Source organism: Larus michahellis, chromosome 3, assembly GCF_964199755.1.
Source record: "Larus michahellis chromosome 3, bLarMic1.1, whole genome shotgun sequence".
In the NCBI taxonomy this organism is placed as follows: domain Eukaryota; kingdom Metazoa; phylum Chordata; class Aves; order Charadriiformes; family Laridae; genus Larus; species Larus michahellis.
Window position 1 is genome coordinate 21,577,365 of NC_133898.1, and position 22,397 is coordinate 21,599,761.

At 40.8% G+C, this 22,397-nt stretch overlaps 1 protein-coding gene across 2 annotated transcripts in view; it reads left to right on the forward strand.

Moving 5' to 3' along the window:
• Positions 1–22,172, forward strand: part of SUSD4 (sushi domain containing 4) — a 71,512-nt gene extending 49,340 nt beyond the window's left edge. The window contains exons 5-9 of one of the 2 annotated variants that reach the window (XM_074579042.1): positions 2,814–3,002; positions 17,310–17,501; positions 18,145–18,289; positions 19,940–20,322; positions 21,559–22,172. In XM_074579042.1, coding sequence (XP_074435143.1) covers positions 2,814–3,002; positions 17,310–17,501; positions 18,145–18,289; positions 19,940–20,322; positions 21,559–21,587 — 938 coding nt within the window. In that variant the 3' untranslated portion in view covers positions 21,588–22,172. The remainder of the gene's footprint in view (positions 1–2,813; positions 3,003–17,309; positions 17,502–18,144; positions 18,290–19,939; positions 20,323–21,558) is intronic. The other variant, XM_074579041.1, reaches the window with a different exon arrangement.
• The last annotated feature ends 225 nt before the right edge of the window (positions 22,173–22,397 follow it).

Here is a 22,397-nt window from a genome sequence, read left to right on the forward strand (position 1 = left end):
CTAAGGAGAAGACTGGGTTAGTATTAACTTTCCTCCAACCCGTCTGTCGTCTCCTAAAGCTGACAGTTCTCTGTAGGCACTTAATTACACCGTCACATCAATTTGCAGAGTCGGGGCAGGCAGGCAGGGCAGCTGGGCCACTTCACGGAGTGACGGTGGCCGGGTGAGACAAGGAAATCAGAGCTTGGTGTTTCTGCTGTAAAGTGATGAGATCGATGGGCGCCAGGGTCCGAAGTTATAGGAGCCTAGTTTGTGCGGGTCTCCACAGTGAGGGACCCTTGGTTTGGGGCACACCAAACTGTCCCCCGAGGTCTCGTCTTAGACTATGGCACAGACATGTCAAAAATTAGGCACGTGACAGGGCCAGCTCCGTGTTTTAGATGCACACGTTGTATCTGAATAGGGCAAACAGAAAAGGGGAGTTTTCACAAATGCATAAAAACGTGGGCACTGGTTTTGGGGTTTCTTACCAGCAATGGCATCGTGTATGGCAGTATGAAGTATACAGCCCATTTTTGAGAGTGGGTGCAGCTCACATCTAATTAAGGTAGATTAAAAGTCTTGCAGTTAGGTGAGATGAATACTCTAAAGATTAATGTGCAGGTACTGTATTTGCCAAAGATCCAGGTGGAAATTTTGTGAGAGCCAGTATTAACTGGGTCAGCAAAAGTACCCCAAGTACCCCTTGGCTTGTTACTTTCTTCTATTGCCACATTTATACTATGAGACATAATTAATTGCTGCTACTCAATATTCAATATTAAGTGCTTTTCAGAATAAAAGCGGTGCTAATAAAAGTGAAAAAACAATTGCACAAGAGCCAAGTGCTGTAACTGCCGGACAAGTAGAGAATGGGCAATTCAGACTTGAGTACCTGCCATATTTTACCAAATCCTATGAACCTGTTCCAAAGTTGTCTCCAGAATTTTCTTTTTACTATGTCAAGCACTAATAATATCAAAAGCACTTGTCTACTTGCACTAGGTAGGCTGTCAATTACATTTCTATGGCCCTTTGATTACAACAGGCAGGGGAGTCTCATGACACTAAGATGCCTTTTCTTCTGGCAGAGCAGTGGGCAAGGATCATAGAGCGTATAAGTATCCAACCTCAAACTATTTTTGCCACAAGATAATAATGATAATTACTGATCTGGAATGATGTGAATTACTTAGCAAAAAAATGTCAAAATTAAGTTTTCAAGCAGCTTGAGGTGTTTGGAGACCTAGGGATTTTCACAAACGCTTGGCTGTCATACAAATTCAAGTAAATCTCTGTCCTGCATTACAAGGAACCCAATGAGCATTAAAATTATGAGCTGGCGGGACAGTTTTTCCCCTGATACAGTTCAGAGAAGGGGAAGCTTGGTCGTGCTCGGGCAGCCTGCACTCCTTCTTTCTGTCCCGCTGGAAGCTGCTTATATCGTCCTGCTCAGTGGGCTGCTCAGCTTGCAGGAACCACTGTGTTACGTGGGGAGCACACTTGATCAGGCGTGCGAGCAATACCTAGTAGATAGGAGGATGCTTGAAGCTTTATTTGAGCAGGGAGATAACCAGCTAGTAAAACAGTTATCAAAACCACTGCTCTGGTGGTACAGTGTGCTGTAAAAAGCTTTCAAGCTTTTTCCGTTGTTTTCTTTTGGTTTTGTCCCTCTCCCTCAAATGACCACTGCAAGGAAATAACCACTTGTAGTGCTGCCAAGACTTTTTATTTCAGATGGCAGCATCTTAGAAGAAGTTCTCAGACTGCTTTTAGTTTCCCCCTCAGGCTTAAAATTATGAGAGTCGTATGAACATCCTTCACAAATTCCTAGCAGGGGCAAGAGACCTATTTCTGGATTGCCATAATGCAGCTCCTATTAGTCTCATGACTTTACAGTATTATTTTTCATTCCCTGATTACTAATCGCCTTTCTTACACATTATTGCAAATTAAAAAATCAACAGTATTAAGTATTACCCGGAGGGTCATTTCTAAGGCCATGAGGAATTGCTTTTCTTTCTCTAGTACCAACTCTTATCGAAATACCAGCTCAAAACAGACTCCGCCTGGCTGTGAATGACATGTTATAAAGTCATGTCATCTATTAAATTCACTGCTCTTTCTTGCACCAAATATGGCTGGTGACCATTTAACTGTCACAGCTCAGTACTACCCATGGTACAAATCCCTCAGAAGTAATTCCAGAAGTAGAATGTAGTCGCTGACTACATTTACAATTTCTGGTGATAACAGGTACCTTAACTTTTTGATAACCCAGGCTGAGCCCTCGCTCAGTGTTTATCGTGGGACTGCTCAGAGGAAGTCATGTCCCTTTAAATTTTCTCAGACTGGAGTTTCAAAATCATTAATTCTGTCTTCAAATCTTTTACAGTTGTGTGCACTTTGTCACAGGAGCAGTTTTAATACTAAAGATGGTTTACAGGCCTGTCAGTTTTAAGAGGAGGAATAAAACTCATGGTTTATATAAATGACAATCTTTATTTATTAAAGATTCTACCTCAAAAAGAAACTGCCATCTGCTAAACCAGTGAATGTTTGTGAAACAAAATACTGTCATTTTCAGTAAACCTTTCCTGGATTTGCTGAGAGTGAATCCCACGCTAGCAAAGCGTGTGGGCTAAACAATGAAAGGGTTTGAAACAGGATAATGAGACATATGTATCTGAGGGAGCTTACACAGGCATGCCATTCATAGCAGAGAAGATGAGAAATATCACACTCTTCAATTTAGGAATTATAACCAAGATGTGTTAAGATGACTGAGATAAGCACCTGATAATAAAAGATACCTCCCTCTTCTTAATTTGCAGGTTGCCTGAGGCCATTGGTTCTTCCTCATAGTTACATTAACATATCTGAGTTCGAGTCCTCCTTCCCCGTAGGAACAGTGGTGTATTATCAATGCTTCCCTGGATATAAACTAGAAGGGGCAGAGTTCCTTGAGTGCATGTATAACCTTATCTGGTCAGATAGCCCACCTAGGTGCCTTGATGTGGAAGGTAAATGTCTTATTGTTTGTTTTTCTTTCAATTTTGCAAAATCGGCATGTTCTATATGATTTTAACGCAGGGCTATAACCACCGTTACGCCATATGTAAGAGCGTATCTGGGTTTTGTTGCGCGCAGCCTGTTGTAGTTCACTCCACTGTTAACTAATGTGTCCGAAGTACAAGAGAGGAAGCTCTTAACAATGATTGCTTTGCCCTTAAAATGTAAATTCTTTGCAGCTTTTCTAATAAAAATGCTGAGGAAATTATGGAATTCACATTCATGTGCAGATGGTCAGAGTTTCTATAGATACGGATAGATTTCCATGATGAACTAAAAAATACTCCATAGAAACTCTAAGCTTGGGCTGTGCCAGCTGCAAACGTTACTCAGTGCTACATGACGCTGCATGCTTGAATATTTGTTGTCTCTCATAGGAGTTAATCTTAAAGAAACATTTGCAACCAAAGTGACTGAGCTAATTTATTGATTAGGAACATAAAAACTATGGTCACTCAGTGTGGGACTGAGGGAAATCTTGTCAAGCCAAAAGGAATAATGTGTGACTATAGCTGCAGTGCTGGAATGGAGGATGTTGGAGTGCATTTATATTTGCATTCTATACATTTGAAAGAAAGATACCGAATGGATTGTTCCATGCACTGTCAAAACCTTGTCAATTGCCTTCCTCCATCTTCATACTGCATCTTGAATGAAACAGCCTAGAAGTCATCAGAATCTGAGTACATCCCCTACGTTTCATTCCCCTAAAAGGACTACATTTTTGCTCTATTTCAAGCCTGTAAGGAAGCTTATCTATATATACCATTTAGCTAAAAGCAATTATACGAATGCATATCTGATGCTATGTCACTGGGCTAAATGCTAAGCATTCTGGAAGTGCAAAAATTTGCCAGCAGCATCAACAAAGCGATATACTGCACAAAAATAATAAAATGATCCTTATTTTTAACTGACGATTCAAGTTCCAAAATTCAAAAAAGCCTTTGCAATTTTGGAAAGACATAACAAGATGATTTTTTTTTTTATTTAGCACACTGTAAAAGGATTAATCCCAAATCAGTTCTATGAAAGCCATTTCTGGAAGGTTGGTTTGTTGTTGCTTATAACATGGAAAAGATATTAAAAAATCAGAAGGGCCCTGTTAGGCTTAATCCAACAGTATAACTGTTTTGATAAAAATGACAATTCTCCAGTTAGGAAGGTAAAAGGAGTAAAATACAGAAACTCAAGTGTATGCGGCAGAAAAAGTTGTGTCTTGTCCTCACTTAACACAGGTTAGTGTTCCAGCTGCTGTCAAAATTCTGGAGAAAACTCATGTCCTCGTTGTTTATTGCTTGTATTATAAAGCCATGGAGAGGCTCTTTTTTCTTGGTAATTTAAAACATGAGATAAGAACTCCTGCCCTGACCGTTCTATATCTTAAATAACATGTCAGAAGTTATCATCCCCCGTCAACTGTGACGATCTGTGACGGGGGGATCAGTGTGTGCCAGACACTGGGTCAAAGCCATCTGGGAGCCTCCTGAGTTTTGATTTAGATCCAGCCTCCCTTTTAATCTCTTTCTTATCACTTTCTCTAAATGTTAAAACTTTCCGTGGTGATTTCATGTTGCTGTCCCATCTGTGCGTGTGTTGAGTGAACCACAGGAGACCGAAGTCTGGAGCATAACGCTTACAAGCGCAGGTTCTCCTCAGCTTTGGGGCTGTCCCTGCTTCTGTTGGGGCAGAAGAGAGAGCGACGTCACTAAAAGGTCACCCCCTGACAGTCCCCCCCCTTGTGAACTCTGTTGTAGGGCTGCTTCACGTGGTACGCAGCGAACCTCAAAATTAAATCCAGATAGGGTAAATCAACTTGAGATGCTCCCGTTTCAAAGTGTTCGTTCAAGTGATTTATGCGAGGAGTGCCAGTCTCCAGGAATCTCGTTACAATCCACTGCTCTCAATTAGCGGACAAAACTCCCTCCCTGCATATTTTTTTATTCTGCACCTTGCATACCAATGTCAAGCTCATTTTTCAGCATGCCTTTTACGTGTGAGGTATAATGTCGCCAAGCAGTATTTTTCACAGAGGAAATCTGCAAATAACAAATTAATTCTATTTATTTATTTCCAGGATCAATTCAAAATTTACTCTAATAACATGTCCTGCTCAGGATTTTAATACGGTAATGATTAAAAAGGAAATGGTTGTTAGGAAGCTATAGTAAACCATTTTAGAGCTTTTACTCTGCTGTAACCAATGCTGCTTACAGCTTTCTCATTTTGATACATGTTCTTCTTGAAGTCTTCACAGAAGGAATTTCTTAAATACGTGCGTAATCACACAAATGCTATGTGTCAATCTCATGAATTCTTCCCTCTTTGTTAGGCCAAATAAATTCTGAATGAAGGGTGTGCAGCTACATTTAAACCAATAGTTACACTAGGGACCACTCGGCTCCCATCCTACAGCATGATTTGTAATGCTCAAGTCTGGTCTTGCTCTCAGTATTGACAAGTGAAGAGCTTCCACAGACTCTGGCAGGAGACTAATTTTTTCCTGATAGGGAAGAAGATTTTTCTGATAATTAAAGTCACTGTTGCTTTAGTCACAGTAGTGCCTAAAAACGGGGTTACCTGGTACTGAAGTGTGGCCAACACTGCAGAGTTCTGCAGCGGCTTCCCAGAAACAGCTGTTTGCATCAGATCAGGGAAGCTGTTATAGCTCAGGCACATAAGGATGCCTCTAGCTCACATTGCCAAGTATTTACTGGTAGGAGATTGTCTTCTTAAATGCTTGTACCTTTGCCAAATTTAAAACATTTGGATTGATTTTGAAGTGTCTGCCTGAAGCAGAATCATTTGGGAAGCTTCAGTTGAAATGGTTCAGCTATATCGGAGAATGACGGTAGAGGAAATGGTGTTGTTTTACCAGTGCTAGAAAATTTTACGATCATTAAGAGGATAAGATGAATCATCTTAACAGAGAATTTACTTTTCCTTTAAGTCCTCGATTTACATCTGTAACTTTCTTAATGTACTTTTTTCTAGTGAAATTCCATAATTACGCAGAAGTTTTGTAACCTTTCTTTTGTACTGAAACTCGCTAGCCACTTCCACAGATATATGAAAATCTAAGGAAAAAGTTATTTTATTTATTTATATGATTTTTAAATTACCAATTTGGGATTAATCATCCATCTGTAGAAATTAATTTAAGTTAGTGATTGCCTTCATAAAATCAGATATGCAAAAGATGGGTGGAAAAACTCTTACACTGAAGATTCCCACGTGGGGTATAAACATTAATTGTAAAATCAGATGGCTTCCAAAAACACTGGAGGAGAACAAACACTTGAAAACATACTGGTATGGAACTCTGTGAAATGAAACATATAGAACTAGGAAGTGTTTATGCTATGATACTTTAAGGTGAATAAAGACATTATACAGGATTCGGAGAAATTTAAAAAAAAAAAACCAAAAAGCCATTAGTGCTTTGGGAACGCGATCGGCATATGATTACACACCTTGCCATCTGGACTCTGTATTTTAATCTTTTATGCCCTTTGGAAGACTTCCAAGAAGACGTAAGGCATGGTGCTTGTAAAGAACAGGGGGAAAAGCAGGCAAAGAGAGGAAAGGCTGGGAGAATTTGATCTCAGTGCTAATGCTAGAACATAAAGCAGTTGTATGGATAGTGTAATTGGGAATTCCTGGCTTGGTATTTAAGAGTAAAAGGAAAAACAGGTCGATTGAATTTGCAACAGCAGACATGATCCTGTTGTCTGGAATGTCTGGTTTCAGCATCATCCCAGCTGAACACAAAAGCTGGTCCTGCAGGAAATCAGATCTATTGCAATATTAGAACTTCCTTCTGCATGCTAGGATCAACAGATTCTCTAGCTGAGGTTAAGCTTGAAAGAATGCTAAATAGAAAATATTTCAAATTTTTGTAGGTAGATGCAAAATTAAAATGAAACAAACATGAGGAATGGACTTTAAAGGGGAGAGTCAAGGAGCAGAAGAGAGGAAAAACTGAGGAAAACTGAAGGTATTTCAGAGCTCTGGTATATAAAGCCACCTCGTTGTGGGGGGAGGTGAAAAGATATTACACTAAGCTAACAACTGATTATGGAAGGGATCCTAAAAGTTATAGAAACGATGAGAGAAAGGTAGGAGAAGGAAGGAATTAAGAAAATTGCACCACAAACCAGAAGAAGTGCAAGGGAACAAAAAACCCCGCCTACCTAGAGCACCAGGAAATTTCTGAAAAATAAAAAGGGGTTATTCATGTGAGAATTAAAAATAGCAAAGTATGCTACAAATAAAAAATATTCTGGAAAGACAGGCAAGAATACAGGACTGAGCTTTAAAATGATTATGTTCATAAACGTGAGGACAGACAGTCGTAGAAGAGGGTCTGATAATTCTGACATAGAACCTAGAAAGTAAAGAGCGTGAAAGAGCTCGGGAGGAGGCTGATATTGCAGGTGAAATGCCGTAGCTGCTTGATATTTCAAAACGAAGCAGCTTAAACTTTCTAACCAGTTACACACAGGATACTTTGAAGGAAAGCTTCAAAAATCTATTCTTATATAACAATTGCTAATGCCATAAACGGTGATTGACACCAAGCTATACGTTTGATAAACTATGCCCTTAAAATATTTTAAATTCTTGATGGAACATACAGCAATACCCTGAGAAAAAAGATACGAGTTAGCCTGTAACCGGTTTGTGTTCAGGAGTCAGAATAAAGTAAGCAATCCTAAGCCAGAGTTGCTGTACGTCAGTATGAATGGATTTCTCTCTGTGTTTCTTTGTTGACATTGAGAAGGCTTTAGATAAATTCCAACATGACAGACTGATGCATATCCTCAGGGAAGAGAATGTTGATGCAGATCTCCAACAGATAAAAACGAGGGAGCAGAGGGCAGCAATACAAGCAAGTTGTGAAACACGGTGGTATTAATAAATCAAGAGAGGTAGATACCAGGATCCTGTTCTAGGTTGACACCTACTCAGCTTGCAGGCAGGAGGGGAGAATAAATTAAATATTGCTCAACTGACAAAGAGGTTGTCCAAGTTAACTGAGTTAATGTTAACATAAGGCGCATTGATAGCCTTGTTTTTAATAGCTCTGACTAGAGTGGTGTTTCAGAATATATTCACTGCCTACAGCAATTCTTCTTGCAACTCGGGAACGACAGCCAGCAGTAAATAGCAGCAGCCAACAACATTTGTAAGCACTTTTACTTGGGCAACACCTTTCCATCTGGTGGCCAAAGGATGAAATAGGCTGATAGTCTTTCACCCTGGGGGGGGATTGAGTTGCAGAAAGCAAGTGTGACAAAGAAGTTTAAAAGGATAGTTTTCTTTTAAAAAAGTCATTCAATAATTACGTGTGTTTCTGCACTGTAGACAGTTAATTCTTTCATCACCCAGGAGTGCAGAAATGACACGGGTCTGGCCACCCTGTCTGAGTGTGGAAGTTGAATGTTTTAAGGAGCTGCTCACAGTGACTTGGAATATCTGGATTTTTGTGCTGTTGGAGAATACTAAAATTCATCTGTACACCTTTACCCACAGCTGAAGAAGCATGGAAGGGAATGGAATTCAGAAAGAGCATGGTGACATGAAATACTAGGCAGACAAACCATGTTCTTCTGTGGACATACTGCTTAATAATCCTCCAGTTTCTCAACTCCAGCAGGTGTATTGCAAAGTGAAACAGGAAGAAAACCAGACCACATTTTGAGACAGAATGATACACAAACGTGGGCTTTTTACAGCTCTCATTATGAAGGATGGGAGCTTTAGAGAACAGTCTCCAAGCTGAAGACATTGTTTGAAGAAGATAAATACCATTATATTTCTAAGTGACTGCTCCTTCTTTGCATTGCAGAAATCTTTGATCTTGGCTGTGATTGAAATAGATGCCTTCTCCACTGTTCATAGTTTTTCAAGAAAGCAGCAGAAGAACAACTTGTAATCTGTTTCTTTTATGTCTTCTGTTTCTGCTTGATGCATAGGACTGTCACAGTAAATCATTGTTTTACACCTGCTCTATCACCTTTCAGAAACTCCTTAGCATTTCCAGAATCAGCCAGACGTCTCAACTTTTTTATGGAGCCATAATTTCTGCCCTGAAGTTCCACGTTAGCTGCCAGATGCATGTAGGGTTTTATCCACGGTGCTTTAAATATGCTGAGGGTTAGGTGGGGGGGGAGCGGACAAAACTTCTCCCCAAGGGCTGTTTTATAATATTAATCTTTAACTGTATCTGGCAGGGCTCCTCGGAAAGGAAAAGCACACTACATTTTCTACCTTGAAATCAAATATCTCTTTGCTTTATGGACACATTCATTAAATTTGGCTACACAGTGCAACCACAGAATGTCTTCCACAAATGGAGGGAACTGTAGCTATAGGCTCTATGCGTTAGGAAGTCTACTCGCTGCATAGGTTTGTTCACTTCCAGTGATAAAAACCAATATTTAAAGGGTGACAGTTTCACCAATCAGTGTACACAGGCACCTGATAACAAAACATAAATAACAGAAACCGATACTCTTCCACATGTTCCTAGTCTCGTAAGCTGGTTTGTGGTATTACAGTGCTAAGATCACCTGCTGCTTTTCCTCCCCTCCCTTTTTTTTTCCCTAGTAGCACTCCATTGGGAATGGGACCTTGTACTTTTCCTTCTCCCAGGTGGTATATCCTGATTTCCTCATCTTTCAGCTAAGCCCTGGAAAACAGCTTGTCTATTCCAGCGTTCCTCCTCTGTCAGTCCCTGATGACAGGTGTAGGTGATGCTACACAGGCTGAAGGGATTCTTGCTTATAAACAAAGCGGAAAAAGCTATTAAAGAAAGAGGGATTAAAGTAACATAAAAACACTGATATGTCCAGCTCACAGTGAGTGCTGGCTTCTTCGGACATCCCTGTCAGGTGCTTTGATCTGTCTGGTTTTCGTCGCCAGCTTCCCAACAGCTCTCTTTCCTTCCTCCACTTCCATTGTACTTCCAAGCACTTTGACCTTTTCCAAGTTATCCTGTGACACCTGTCAAACACTCAAGCCTTGACTTATTTTGCAGCTCTCTGATTCCTTCCTGTTAGGTGTCTATGCAGTCCCCAGCATCTGCTTCTCAAAGTCCTAAAAAGACCATTACTGATCATAAAATGAACCACTCATGAGAGAAGGAAGAAACAAAACTAGAAGCAAGTGATGAAGAAAGCTAAAAGGATCTGCTATAAAGGAGACCACAATACTCCAAGCGCTCTCATGTGAATAAGGAGTATAAATATTTCCTTAAAGATAACTGTGGGCTCCTTGCTAAAAGAACTCCTAGCTGTCTATTGCTGCAAACTCATTATCACTTTTTTGTAGTTTTAATGAAAATTGCACTTTTTAACTTATAATTTATAGGAGAAAGGTCACTTGGGGTGTGTTTCATCCCGTATCTCTCGGGGAATGCATTTGAAGCGAAAGACTTTGGCATTAAGATCAATGATTCACAGGTTGCTGTGCTGGGAACAGCAGGACTGTTGAGGATGAGTGTGAATTTGGCATGATGCTCCTGTAGGAGCTTGGCTGACTGGAACTGCAAAATGGGCTCCATAATTTGTAACTCTAGTAACGAGGAAGCTCTGTGTATGATAAATGATTGTAATCACCTTCTGTTTCCATTTAGGAATCAGCTAATGTTAAACTATTATTAAAATAGGCTTGAAACTACTTTTATACTGTTTCATTTGGGCTCATACAGCTGGTGTCAGTGATAGCGATTTTCGCCAAGATGGTGTTTGTCAAAGCCAGACCAGAGAAGCGGCTTTTCATTAAAAACTTAATTATTCAATTTGTTTTCACACTTCGTAGGAGGTGAAAAGTGCTTCTCACTGTGTGCACGCTGAAAGGCTTACTTTGCTGTTGTAGCTGGTACAGAATATCCCAGGGGTGATTGTCCAGCGTGGAGCCATGAGACCTGGGGTGGGTTCCCAGCTGCTTGAACACTGACTTGCTGAATGGGCGAGAAGAAGTTTCTTAACTGTTACTGTGTCTTCTCAGAAGAAAATATGTAAGCGGCAATGGGAAGGTTAAGTGATTGAGAAAGGTTAAGATTGAAAAGAATTTGGAAATTATTGTCTAAGAATACAATATTTTTAATAATTCTTGCCATAGGCTTTCAAGAAGTAAATTTGCTAGCAACTTCAGAGTTCAAAATAAACATCTTGTATCTTCGTTACTTTAAGTCATGTCTACTGTCAGGCTTAATAGGAGTTACTTTATATATTAGTGCTCACTTAGTTGTTTCCACTAAACTTTCTATTTTGGTATTACTATTGGTGCTGTCGTTTTGCTTTGGAAATGAGTAATCAGAAAAGTTCCTTAAAGCATGTCTTCACTTCATCTGCTCCCTCTTTCCCCAAGGATTTCCCTATTTGATATCACACTAGAAATGCCCATTTTTGTCTGCCAGTTTTTGTCTTGAGATCTTTTTGTCTAAGAAATAAATCAATACATTCTCTAAACAGTATAGTGTCTTTGGAGTTTAAAAATCCACAACTAACAGCTAGGTTTTTTTGAACACCACATTTGTTTTCTTTTTGTTTGTTTTTTACATACTCATAACTATTAAGAAACATTTTTCTTTGTGAAAGGTGCTAATACTGGTGTTCCATCAACTGAAGATAGGATATAGGCATTACATCCCCTCCATACTATCTTATAACGTGGTGTTATGTGGATGTAAGAGGATGAGGAGCTTGAAATTAGGGTTCTGTACTGTGCAGTGCAAGTGTGATTCATGTGCTGGTAATACCTGTGGAAACAGTCAGATCTGTCAGGTGAACTGGACAGGAATTGATTGAGGTATATGAGAGAAAGGCTTCTTGGTTAAGTACTTGTTTTAGCCTGAAGGGTGAGGACACTGAAGTCACCTAGGAACGAGATTTTATCAGCACAGTGTTCATAAAGAAGCAGGAAAAGGAAGAAACATAATCTTCATCTCCTATGTTCCTGTAAAAAAATGAATTTTCAGATCCTACATACCCAAGCATGTGTTTGTACAAAGGAAAAGGATCCTTACTGGGGCCCCAGACGCTAGCCAGTAACGCCTCATGGGGGGAAGAGGCCACCCTAGATAGAAGAGTCAGACCTGCGGGGACATGTACTGCTGCGGTCTCGTGGAGTAAATCATGGCTCCAATTAAACATCGGTTGGAATGCAGCAGCCAGATGACAGGTGTCAAGATTTCTGGTATTAATCAGTGTCCTGATATGTACAAGACCGACAAGTGAGGGTCAGGAGAAGCTCTTGTTCCCTTCCAGTTTGTGCACAAACCAGACAGCGTCTCCACCTCTCTGATTACTATCTAGCGAGATACACCAGCATTTGCCCTGCACATTGGAAGTGCCGGGTTTTCATCTGTGTCATTCTCATTGTGAAGTATCATTTTAATCTTTTCTCACTCTTTGCATAATGAGCAGGCATTCGCACTGTGTTTGGAAGAAGCATTATTTTTATTTAGGTGCAAATGTTGCTAACCGTGTCCATCCCTGTGTCAAACAGAAAATGTCTGGCCTTACACTGGATTTTTCTGACAGCCCAGCTAACTGAGCAACTAACGTCCTACATGAAAGGCAGACTGGTAGCTAGAGAAAAAAAACATACTATGCAAAAAATCAAAGGTGGAAAATAAGCTCCTTGTTTATTCCTACCCCTTTTTTATAAGTAAGTGCCCTGTATTTCAAGACATTTTTGCTTTTATTTTTTGACTGACATACAAAAGCTGGGCAAAACCTGAATAATTTCCCTCCTGCCTACTTTGACCAAAGACTGAACTGACTAGCCGTTGAACTAATTGACTAAAAAGAAGGTTTTGAGCATTGTAAATATCTGTAACTCCACTGTTATCTCTCTGCCAGTGGCTTTTAAAAAGTGACATGACATCTTTATTCTGTGCCATCAATGTTATTTGAGAATATGCTAATGCCAAAAAATCTTCCCTCCCTCCTACAGTTCCAGTGTCAACAGTGCAGAATTACTGCAGCATCCTCTGGGCAGAGTTCAAAAAACTTCTTGACCGTAATGAGTAGGAAAAAATTACTGGGTGAATCCCATTTATTCCTCCAGTGTCTGGGCAGTAAGTGCCCGCAGCCTGTGTCACCCTCACGGGGACCCTGGGGCTGTCACGCTGTGGAGGCTGCGATGGAGGGGGCATGCTGGGGGGGCAGCCCCTCCGTTGCCTTTCGCTGTGCTGTCTCTTGCAGGGACCCCATAAAGCCGAGCTTGGGGTCTTGGCACCTCAGGACACCTCACAAAAGGGGGGAGGAGGGGTTGTCTGCAGGCGCACCTGCAGGTGGGACATATTCTGTTGTCTTTTGTTATAAAAAGCTCTTCTATTAGCCTGAAACAGGTCCTCTGCTCCAAGCCAGTATTTGACAGTGTTTGTAACACAAGGCTTGACTCCCCAGGTTTTAAGCTCTTCCCGAGAGCACTAATCTTTCATTAAAATAGTCAGAGGAGAAAACCCACAGCTTATCTCAGAGGAGAGCCCTCGGCTCCAGCTGCTCCGAAGAGCAGGCGGGGAAGTCCATCATATAAAATCAGGAATTCCGCCCTTCGACTTCTTTGAGTAACAGGCGTCTTGAGCATCCCAGAAGGGATTTGTTTGCCATATAAACACGCTTGTTCTTTCTTTTTGATGAACGATTCAGCTTTTCAGCTGAGAATGCTGAGCTGTAAAGTTCTTCTAAGTCCCCTTACAGTCTGTGGCCATTTGCTCTATAGAGGCTGATCCAGATATCCACGATCGCATAGTGCAGAACCACCAGCAGATGCTGCCTAAATTATATCCGTCCCTCTGACGAGCTCCAAAGTGGAGGACATACACATGTGGTCTTTTATTGTTGGTCATCAGAAGATATGACTAGCTTATCCATGCTGGATGTTGTAATTAGCACATTAAAGTCTCAAAAGCTTTCTAAAGTTAAGATGCTGAAAGCTGTTGGTAGTAAAGATTTGGTGTCACCTAGGGCTTTTTTTAAGCTGTGAGAAGTTCCTGAAGTACAACTCACTTGTCTCTATGCTTATTTATCGTTCCTACTGCTGTCAGCTTTGACAGTGAAAATGTACTTGTCAGACACAATTTTATTTTAATCAGTTTGTGGTTATTTTTATTCTGGGAGTTTGATTTATTTTCCTGAAGTCCATGGCCTGTAATTTCCAAATACAATTAGAATTGATCATTGGGAATGATAGAATTTTAACTTTCCTGGAAAACTTCAGTGGGCTTAGGTTTGCCACCTGAGTTTTCACCCATATTTGATCTGTCACATTCCTTTAGTCTGTGTAACCAGTATCTTGCACTGGTATCCAGCATAGTGCTAAGTAAATACCAGCAATAAGGGATCTGACCCTGTCAGATCTTCTGACCCCATCAAAATCTTCTGTCTTTAGGAGCCAAGAGTGTTAGCGGTGCTCCAGACTTTCATAATCGGGCTTTTCTGTGATCAAAACTAAGGCCACTTCATGGCTATCCTGCCACTGACTTTAAAGGATCCTGGGCCAGGATAATCATGGGAACGGAGCAGGTTGAGAAAGGGACTGGGCGTATGACTAACTGCCCAGAGCTCAATAATAATTCATTTTTGGTTGTTTGTGATGTATTTAATTCAACTTGATTTGATTTGGAAAAAGAGGCTCAGAACCTGAGCGTTACTGATTGTAACCTGGGGGCCAGTTTGCCCATGCAAATGTTGAGGGACCCTGAAACTGGATGAACATAAAGTTCACAAGAGGCGGTGAGGGGTGCCCCAAGCCAGTGAAAACCCCTGACTCTGACAGCCCAGCTGATGTAAGAACAAAGTGCTGTTTCATTTGAGCTAAATGCCCTTGTGTTCAAACAAACTGTATTGCATCTGCTGTTTGTGTGTTTAATGCAAGAGTTGTTGGCAGGTATGACTGCTTAAAACTTGACTCTAATTCATGACTAATACTCTGCAGCACATTAAAGAAACGTTTGCAGAAGTTTCCAGACAGCATCAATACATGAGCATTCCCCTTGAAATAAGGAGGGTTTCAGAGGAAGGGATGGCACCCATTCTTAGCACTGAGGACATACGCTGCGTGAAGAGTGATGCTCCTTTTTTCAGGTTTTATAAAATTCATTTCCATTTGTAAACAGACTGACAGCTCTGTATCTGGGTTGCACCCACAGTGTATTGTTTTTAATCTGCCTGGAAATGTGTCATTCCTCAGCTGATCCACATTGCTGGGACACCAGCGCGGAGGCTTTTTTTATTCAGCAGGCTGCTTTGGCCCTTGGCGACATTAAGAGGTTAGGGATGAGGCAGCAGGTACGTTGCTGGAGAGGAGAAATGTGTTTCTCTGAGCGGCTGCTCTCTGTGACAAGATGTGCTCTACTTGGCTCATTGCTAGAAAGGTATCGGGCATCTACACATCTCTTGCAGCCTGTCGTAGCTTGGCAAAACTCAGCTGCAAAGAAGTTTAAATTGCTGTTTTCCTTTGTTCTGATGCTCTAAGCGTAGATAATAAAAATATACCAGGTCTCCTTATGGCGGGCCAGAATTGTTGCTTTCACTTACCATTTTCTTCTTAATAGAAGGATGATCCCTGATCTGGACAAAAGGTGCTTTCCTACTATTTCAGTCTGATACCTTTGCCCTAGTCTTAAGAAAATTGTTTTCAGTCTTGAGTTGACTTGCCAGTAAAGCATTCCTCTTTCTTGTGGGCCCAGAGACTTTGGAAAGTATGTGGAGTATTGAGGATGTGAATTTTTATGTGAATTACTTGCTCTGATTTCAAGTTATTATTAAGCCTTGCCAGTGAAAATGCAAACAAAACCATGTCTCTAGGGGATGGGGAACAGACATTGCTGCACATTGTAATCAGCCTCTCTTGAAGATTCATTTAATATCTTGTGTATTTTTTTATGAAATGCATTATTCATGTAGCAAGATTCACAGAGAGAAGCGGCTGAATTGTAATTTCTGGAAAGATTCTTCTTCCGAGAGATGGCATTTTCATTATTTAAATCAATGCAGTAGGTCTTGCCTGCGTGAGGGAGGCATGAAGTGAAGGCAACAGCCTGTAGGTGGGGCACTGGGCCAGTTAGTTACTGCCTCTGAAGGGAAATAAAATAAGCCATCCAGTAATTTAAGCCCTTTTTGGGTCAGTATGTAGCCATTTGAGACATCATTACAGTTGGTAGTTTTTTTTCCCTCTGTGTTAGGAGCACTTAAGAAAATAGTAATCAACTAACACTTACTCAGTGGAAAAGTTTCCTCTCTTGTAAAAATACTGCTTGCGAGCTGCTTTCCCTGCTGCTGTTTCCTGGAGAATGCTCCCTCAGCTCTCCATTGAGTTCGTCTGCCCAGCCATGTGAGAGGATATTTCATTTCGTTTCAGGGTCTACAATAAAAATTGCACATGTTTATATTGCAATTCTGTCTTATTTACCTAACCTTATGTAAACCACTGTACTTAATTAACACAGGCTCAGCCTCTCTTACATTTATAAGCTCTCGCTCCGCCAGCAATCCCACTGAGATCAGTAGGGCTGCTCAGAGATAACCAAACACAAATAACACCAGCAGAGTCTGAGCCCAGCTTAAGACTATTACAGTGGTACAGAGCGTAAGTGTTAAGCAGTATTGCTGTGCATCTCTTGCTGCTCAGTTGGTGGCAAACTTATTTTTAAAAGTGAATATTTAGGAATTTAATTAGCGCAAATTCCTCATTTATTTAGGAATTTATTTAGGAATTTTATTTAGGAATTTAATTAGCACATACAACGATTTAATTATGTTGACGAACCAAAAAATAGGATGTTACAGCTGAATTTGAGATGTTTCATAAGGGGAGGGATTGTCCTTATTTTGACTGTCCCTCTCCATCCCCATAGAGCCATCTTACAGGCGTAGGTGTCCCTTTTTGTCTTCTGCTCGCCATCCCTTTCCCCCAGAGGATGGGAAGCTTCCCAGATCCCATCTCTCAGGCCTTTAAACAAGCAGGTGACAGCAGAGCTTGCTGGTGTCAGTGAGAGCCAAAAGTGACCCCCCCGGCACACGTTGCCCGGCAGGAGGTGTGTGCATCCATCCATTGGTGCAGATGGACACCTGGTCTCCTGGCAGCAGCAGTCTGGTGCCACTGGGATAAAACCCCAAACTGCAGGGATCCTGAAAGGGAGCCTGAAGCGTGCGCCATGCATTTTGACACACTGAAGCTGCCCAGCAGTGGGCTGTTGGCGTTAACGTCTTTCTCTTTTTCTCTTTGTGTATTTGCCCAAGTTTGTCCACTACCTCCAATGGTGAGTCATGGAGACTACATCTGCCACCCGCGGCCTTGCGAGCGTTACAACCACGGGACGGTGGTGGAGTTTTACTGTGATCCTGGTTACACCCTCACCAACGACTACAAGTACATCACCTGCCAGTACGGAGAGTGGTTCCCCTCCTACCAAGTATACTGCGTCAAAACAGGTGAGAGACCAGCAGTGTTGTTACTCCTGTCCCCTTATTGGCCCTCCTTTTTAGAGCAAATCCGTAGGTTCGTAATGCCTGGTGAACTTCATCTGTTTCATGGTTAATTGGTGAATGTTGATTTTAAGATGCTGTTAAATACAGTACATTTTTATTTCTGAGATCCAGAAAGATCCTAAACCATTTAAATAATCGCTCTTCAGATATATTTTGGAATGTCTTCTGGATGTTTTTAAATGTATATAAGCTAAATTGATGATTGCATGTATAAATAAAAGCTAAGGGGAAAAAGCAAGGTCTAGCCCCTGTGGCAGCTTACTGTTAAGGTTGCTTTTGGTATATTTTTTATATATATATATAAAAAATATATATAGAGAGAGAGGTATATTGGTATATTTTATATAATATATATTATATATATATTATACATATATTATATATGGTATATTGGTATATTATATATATTGGTATATTATATATATTTGGTATATATGAATCCACATTGGATTCATGTGTATTATACAACGTACATGTAAAAGATCTCTTTTCCTAGCTGGCACTTCTGAATATTGGTGAAGTCTTAATACAAAATAGCAACGGTAATAATCAAGCACAACCCTTGTATTGCCTTTTTTTTTTACAGAACAAACCTGGCCAAATACACAGGAGACCCTCCTGACTACATGGAAAATAGTGGCATTTACTGCTACCAGCGTTTTATTAGTACTGCTACTGGTTATTTTAGCCAGGATGTTCCAGACCAAATTTAAGACACATTTCCTTCCGAGGTTTGTACTCGCTCTTTTTTTTTTTTTTTTAAGATTGAGGACCTTGATTCAGTTTTTACATTCAGCATTCCCTACTGAGGAGACGGAGCGGCTCACGAGCCTTGCCGATACCTTCTTTTCTGCTCTGAGCCGAAGTCTCTGAGCCACCGGTGTGGAAGGGCACCCCCAGAAAGCCGCAGTACTCCTTTCTGCAACCAAGATAAAAGGCAAAGTTTGCCAGACTCACTTTGGGAGTAATTACAGCTCTACCACTGAGAATTGCCGCTTCTGCCTGTAAAAATAGCTGACAATATTTTTAAATACTCATTTTCAGGTGCTGGGGGAATTAATTTTTTAACTACTGTAGACTTAGTAATGTAAGTTTTAAGAAAGATTTTCTTTTTCTCTATGGACAAATTTATATTAAAAGTTTGCTTTCCCTTCGTATTATTTTCAACACAATTCATAAACATCTCCTACATCTTCCTTTATTTATATAAAATACCGTGCAGCTATGAGCATTTGTCATTGATTCTCACAGCTCTCCTCGTGAGACAGGTAGGTGGGTATTATTATCTTACAACTGGAAAAATAAAGGCAGGCATGCGGACTTTTAGGCAAAACTCTCACTGTATCTGGGTTTACACGTGTTTCTAGTTTTCAGTCTGCTCAGTTTGCTCTGGACCTTCACTGTGTGACTCCTCGCCTGTGCTTGCTTTTTCTCGTGTCTTTATTCTACCACGTGCTGAAAACAGAGCTGAAAAAGCTGTTCGTCGGTAAATATATGCAGCAGAAAGGACGTGGTGATCTTAATGCTAAATAAATGTGTACATAAAAGAATACAGATTATATAAGTAAAGTGTAAATTTAAATACATATATATGTGCACATATAAAGTGTATGGGGAGTAGTAAACACATACGTATATAACTAGGAAGATCTTTAGGGTAATGGCTTGCTCTATGGATAGCTTTATAGCTTGTATTTGTCTAGCTTATTGAAATGGCTTTCTGTCCTCTCCTTTTCAGATATTTTCATGTCCTAAAAGTACTTGGGACCAATTCCCTCCTGCTAGGACTCTACCATGATTTAATCGCTACTAAAAAGATACTTTAGGGTTCAACAGACCTTCCTGATTAATAGAAATGCTTTGCTTAAAAAAGAAGCCAGTTTAGTCCTGGTTAAGGAAGGCTTCATCCTTTGAAAGTGAGACCTGAAGGAGGCCACAAATCCGGCCACCAAAGCCCTGTCATCCAACAGTAGTCAACTCAATGTTTGTTTACGTGGGCTGTAAATTCTTTTTTGCCCTAGCACACATCTTTCCAGGGGTTCAGACACTTTTGACTGGTGAACATCATCTGTGATCTTATATCCATGACATCTACTGTGCACAGCACAGCAAATGGTGCTCCTTATCTCTTCCAAGCACCTGTTTTCCTTCCCTTCTCAAAATTGTTCTTCACATTTCTGGTTTCATATTTTCCACTGTAACAGATTCCAGACTGTCAACCAGAACAGAGTTTTGCAAACCAGTGCAGCAAACATTTCTGTGAATGTTAATGACCCTGTAGCTTTGTTTTGCATGACTAGAAAGTGCTGTGTGTACTTAAGTTGAGTGGTTGCTCCGAGGTACTCCTGCTCTCTGTGATAACTCATCTGTGTTTGACGTAGAGGCAACCAGGAGGGCTCCATGGGTGACCCCGACTTTGTGGTGGTGGATGGCGTTCCCGTAATGCTGCCTTCCTACGATGAAGCTGTGAGCAGCAGCTTGAATGCTCTGGCACCTGGATACTCAGCTACCACAGACCAGGGGCATATTTTGGAGACAGAAGATCAAAATCCTCCTGCTTACCCTGGCCCCAGGATTACAGACACGCTGCCTAGCGAGTTTGAGACCTGTGACAGTAGGTCGGGCTCCTCTAAACTGCTCCAAAGTTCGTACCCGTCCCCGGCGTGCCAAGCGGCAGCGCTTCCCGGTTCAGATCGAACTGACGTATCCTGTAGCACTGCTGGGGAAGCTGCATCCACAAGTCCGCGGATCGATATTGCAGATGGTGAGTCTTGCATAGGTCCAATTGGTAAGTCTATAAAACAGGAGCCATCGTTTGTTTGTACTGTCAGAGCAGGAGTAAACCCACCTGACCTGCTCTTGCTTTCTCCGTGTTTTTGTCCACATCTTAATTTGGACATTTTTAAAACCATACTACGCCATGCTCTTAGAGCTTCGTATCCTTGATAGCTGTGGTGCCAGGGATTTGAATCCCAGGCCAGAAGGTTCCTGTCCAGACCCCATAACAGCAGTCTCATCGACAGGGATGTCAGCAGGCACCTGCGTATGGCAGCGAAGTCAACCATCATCTTGCCTGTGTTGGCCCGTTCTGCTCCTCAGCTCCTACACTCACAACTCCTCACATGCCATGGCTTTCACACCAAAGAACAGCATTTTCTCCTTAAAATGGAAAGGAAATCATGTTTTCATACTAAGCCAAAATTAGCAGCCTTTGTTAACGAGCTCATCATGTCTGTGCGTGGAGCAAACTGTTCAGTCTAAAGCACGTACGCGTTAAGCCGTGGACATGGGAGTCACAGCATAAGGGGAAAGTACCCACAGGACCATGTACAAGAAGGGAGATTGCCATATATTATTGTCTGCATTTAAATCGAACATGGGCGTGCATTGATATAATTTAATTGAGTTCTAACGAGCTGTATGGTGTGCTGCTCAGCGTGTCAAGGAAACTAGCTAGCTTTCCTTGGAGACATTTAAAAGGAGTGGCTCTGATCCTGCTCTCCACATTCACGGAGAGTCACTAGGCAAAGCAATCTCTGCGTGATTGATCAGTAGCAGAGCTGAAGCCCAGTGTCCTAAATACAGTGTGGGTGAAGCTCTGGGTGGAAGAAGTCCTCCAGCTTCACAGGGCTGGGGCTAACTTTTAATGGTATCATGAGGAAAAGAGGACAGCTAGGAGGAGGAGGGACAAATGATAATGTCAGTAAAAGTCCCTCCCTACTCTGAATGCTGATTCTGGGATTAATGTAGTAGAAAGGATGTGTGCATTTTAGTTTTTTGTCGACCGAACTTGTTTCAGAAAATCTGGGTAGTTTTAGTAGGTTAATTTTCATATAGGTGTTAGAGCCTAAGTGAGTCTAGAATTGGTGATATGGTATGTCTTGTTCAGATTTTTGCAATCTCTATTTCTATTTTTGTAGAATTGGTAATACTAATAGTCTGCAAAAGTATAAAGGGACGTTACAATCAGCAATCAATGCTATTTCTTTTTTTCCCGTAGAGATTCCTTTGATGGAAGAAGACCCTTAGCCTGCACAGAGACATGTCTTCGTCGCATTGCACTGTTGGGTGACACGAATCATGAGAATTTAGAGATAGAAAAGACTATCTGTAGATTTGGGGAGGCTATTTTCCTACTTATCAATCTTCCACGCAGAGATGTCACCAGATTGGGTGTACATCTTAATCCACAGCAGGGATAACAGCCTCAGCATTTGGAACAGCAGCAGTTTCATGAATGAATCCTGGGGATTTGATGAGAGCAGATGTAGAAAAAGAACTGTGGCTTTTTAGAAATGAAATGTATATCTGCATCGCAGAAAGTCGTGTGGTTCTGTAAGAAATGCTATTGGATTTTGATACTAACTGCCTCACAAAAGCATGTCAAAGTATGTAAATTTGCTTATAAAGACTGCTTTAAATGATCTATGGACCTCTAGTTTATGAAGAATCCTTACAAGTTTAAAAAAATATTAGTACTGAAAACGCAAAAAAAGAGGAAAAATCCTCTTTGGCTTTCCTACGATTACCAGGAAGCTTTTGATTTAGTTGTTGGTGATTTTGTTTCAGACTATGTCTGCAGGAAATATAAAAGAAATGATGGGATTCATATATACTTTGATGTATGATAGCAAATATATATAAATATATATATATATATTTAAAAACTCTTAAAGAGAAAGAAAAGGAAAGACTCCCAGGTAACATAATGATCTGGAGATTTTTTTAAAGGTAAGGCAGAATTTATATCATATACAATATTCAAGGTAAAGTATCGATATTTGTATTTATGCAAGACTTCTGTGACTACATTGCATTTGATAAATCCTGCTATAATAT